Consider the following 3,632-nt stretch of genomic DNA (forward strand, 5'->3'; position numbering starts at 1 on the left):
AAACACACCTAATATCAGTTTATATGAAAGCTATATTAATGACAGGGACACATAAACACACCTAATATCAGTTTTTTGAAAACAAGTGAAGTGTACGCTGTTTATTTATCATTGAATGTATTGCTAACAAGTCACAGACACCAACTGTAGAAGAATCCTTAGTCCAACAACAACATATATTTATACTATTAAGAAATATAAGTAAAAGCCTTTAATTGACAATTGGCAAACATAACTTAGTTTCTGACAGTCACCTTGACCAATACATTTAGAATGGTAATGAAAGGTTAAAACTTAGTGAAGCCAAATCACCACCTGGTTCATCAATCAGTGACAGACACAATTTATTTTAAAATAATACATAAAATGAATTTAATTGGCATTCATATATATAAAATGTAAAACAACTGTGTAGCTTTGAAATGCAGAAATAGGAAAATCAGCTGACAGTTTGTAATAGATTACAGTAGGTTGATGTCCAGTTTTAGGCCAGCCATTAATAATAATGTCAATCATACAAGGTTACTAGTTGTTCTAAAGATATAACTACTTGTAAACATTTTCAGTATAAAGAATAAAAATTTTTTATACCTTTAATTTTTTATTAAACAAAGCAGTAGTTTGATTTACAATTTCTGTAATCCAGGTATCAAAAGTAATAGCAACATATCTGGAGGGGGGCCATTTGTTGAATTTTACATACATATAATAAAAATATTTAATTACTAAACTACCAAAAGGTACTTGGCAATGCCTGTCTTAAAAATAATGCTATAGGCAAGTGTGTGGACTGCTCTCTTCCACTGTTTTAAGCCTTAGTAACAATGCAAATGTATTTGATTTATACATAGAGAATGCAGTTGTATATGATTTAAAATACTTAACTTTTTATTGTTTTATGGAATTTTCTTTCTTCAGTTGAGATTTTTGTTGAGTATATTTAATTAGAACAGGACTGTTACTTTAAGAGTAATTTTTGTGTGGTGAGAACTGTATTGGTTAATTAACTCTTTACTATTTTTCTTCAGAAAAATATACTAGTTTAGAAAAACAGTACAAAGAATTATGGGAAAACCACATTCATCTGAAAGAAAAACTTGAGGAAATGGAGCAAAAAACAAAATTCTTAACAAAGGTAAAAATACCTGCTTATAAGAATTGAATCTTCTCTGTCGTTAATATAGCTTTCATACATAATATATATGTACACCAAATGTTAAACAACACTATAACATCTTTTGCAGGAGTGTATTTCTGTATAACATTTAGAAATTTAGTAGAAAGTTAACTCTTGGTGTAAATCCTTGGAAAATATATCTTAGGATAAGCAGAAAACAGCATGGCATCTTATATTCAGGGTTTTTGGTTTTGAAAAGATTGGGTGGATTGAATCTCAGAAGAAATGCAGTGGATGATAATGTTTTGGGTCACATCTGTGTCTGATTTTCATGTCTGGATACTTTATGGAAAGAATGTTTTTTAGAGCACTAATCATTCTAAAATTGCTATAACAATATGGGAGTTGAGAGAGGAATTCAACACTTCTGCAATGATAAGAAAATTCAGAAAAAATCCATTATTGCTGTAATGATATGAATATATAGAGGAAAATCAAACACTGCTGTAACAAAATGAGAATTCAGAAGGGAATCTAACACTGGTGTAATGTTATGAATATTTAGAGGGGAACCCAACAATTTGTTAACATTCTAAGTACCTACAGGGTAATACAACACCACTGTAATTATCCAAATATCTTGCAGCTTTAATTCATAAGAGAAAGTGAAACTTAATGAAGACCGAGGCCATTCATTAACTGCTCTAAGACCATAATGTTCCTGATGTTTATGTAATTGGCCAGTGTTTTTTCTTCTTGAAAGTCATAGTTAGGTTACTTGTGGCCTACAGGTGATACATTACCTTACATCCTGTTGCTGTTTTTCTGACACGTTGAACAATAAACTGAGAAATGCAATACCAAACAACGTCAAATGTTATTTCTCATGATTGGCAGAAAGACTGATGAAGCCGTTGTGTATGTCTATTCTTGGTGTTGTGGTTGTATATAAAAAAACAAATTTGGTGGTCAGTGGCAGAAAAACCACTGTCATGATATAAATGACTGTCTAGTGTAGATATTATTGATTAATTTATTTTGTGAGTGAATAATTTATGGTTGTTTAGTTTTGTCCATAACAAAAGAGTTAGAAGCAATTATTTGAAAGTAAATGTTATGACAAGTTTAGACATGTAAATTGGTAAGAGTCGTATGTTGTGTTTATAACTCATTGATGTCAAGATTATTGAACATCGTGTGAAATTTATTGATGTTGAGGATATAGTGGGCAGACGATTAAGTGATAAACATATAAATAGTGTGAGACGAGTGGAAACTGCAGACAGACAGAACAAACGAGAGACCAGAGAATGGGAAGTAGAAGTGCGGCCAAAGAAAAGGTTAGAAAACGTAAAGCTAACCGTCATAAGAGTGAATAGTCTAACGGTTGATACGTTAAAGTGAGACTAACAGTTTTATGACACTTTAGGAGAATAATTTGTTGTGTCAAAGGGTGTTCTAAAGCAATTGAACCTGCCTATGAGGACTTTGACAAAAAAAGCAGATGATTATTGGAAGTAGGCCTAAATATGAAAAAGCAGACGAGTATCTGAAGTTCAGGATACAACTGCAGTAACTCAATGAGGCAGAGTAAGTGAATTATACATGGAATACTAATGCGATAGATATAGAGAATGGTAGTTCAGCTTATCAGTTGAATAGGCCTAAGTGGACTTTTGACAAGAAGAAGAGAACTATACATACAGTGTTTATGATATGCCTGTAATCTCTATAGTGTAAAGAATTTGTTGTACATACGTTTAACTTGTTCCGAATATATATATTATTTTGAAAACAAGTGAAGTGTGCGCTGTTTATTTATCATTGAATGTATTGATAACAAGTCACAGACACCAACTGTAGAAGAATCCTAAGTCCAACAACAACATAGATAAAGTGGCTCATCAGGTGTTATAGTGTTATGTTTAACATTTAGTGTACAGATAAAGTGGCTTCATCAGGTTTTATAGTGTTATGTTTAACATTTTAACACTATAACACCTGATGAAGCCACCTTAACTGTTCACTCGTTTAACATTTAGTGTACAGATAAAGTGGCTCATCAGGTTTTATAGTGTTACGTTTAACATTTAGTGTACAGATAAAGTGGCTTCATCAGGTGTTATAGTGTTACGTTTAACATTTAGTGTACAGATAAAGTGGCTCATCAGGTTTTATAGTGTTATGTTTAACATTTAGTGTACAGATAAAGTGGCTTCATCAGGTGTTATAGTGTTATGTTTAACATTTAGTGAACAGTTAAGGTGGCTTCATCAGGTGTTATAGTGTTATGTTTAACATTTAGTGTACAGATAAAGTGGCTTCATCAGGTGTTATAGTGTTATGTTTAACATTTAGTGAACAGTTAAGGTGGCTTCATCGGGTTTTATAGTGTTATGTTTAACATTTGGTGTACAGATAAAGTGGCTCATCAGGTTTTATAGTGTTATGTTTAACATTTAGTGTACAGATAAAGTGGCTTCATCAGGTGTTATAGTGTTATGTTTAACATTCA

The 3,632-nt window shown here is 31.8% G+C and overlaps 1 protein-coding gene across 1 annotated transcript in view; it reads left to right on the forward strand.

Moving 5' to 3' along the window:
- The window catches only part of LOC106474257 (protein fantom-like), a 29,542-nt gene that overhangs the window by 4,385 nt on the left and 21,525 nt on the right, over positions 1 to 3,632 (forward strand). Inside the window, exon 2 of the mRNA XM_013934947.2 lies at positions 1,029 to 1,135. Coding sequence (XP_013790401.2) covers positions 1,029 to 1,135 — 107 coding nt within the window. The remainder of the gene's footprint in view (positions 1 to 1,028; positions 1,136 to 3,632) is intronic.

Source organism: Limulus polyphemus, unplaced genomic scaffold (genome assembly GCF_000517525.1).
Source record: "Limulus polyphemus unplaced genomic scaffold, Limulus_polyphemus-2.1.2 Scaffold6998, whole genome shotgun sequence".
Lineage (NCBI taxonomy): Eukaryota > Metazoa > Arthropoda > Merostomata > Xiphosura > Limulidae > Limulus > Limulus polyphemus.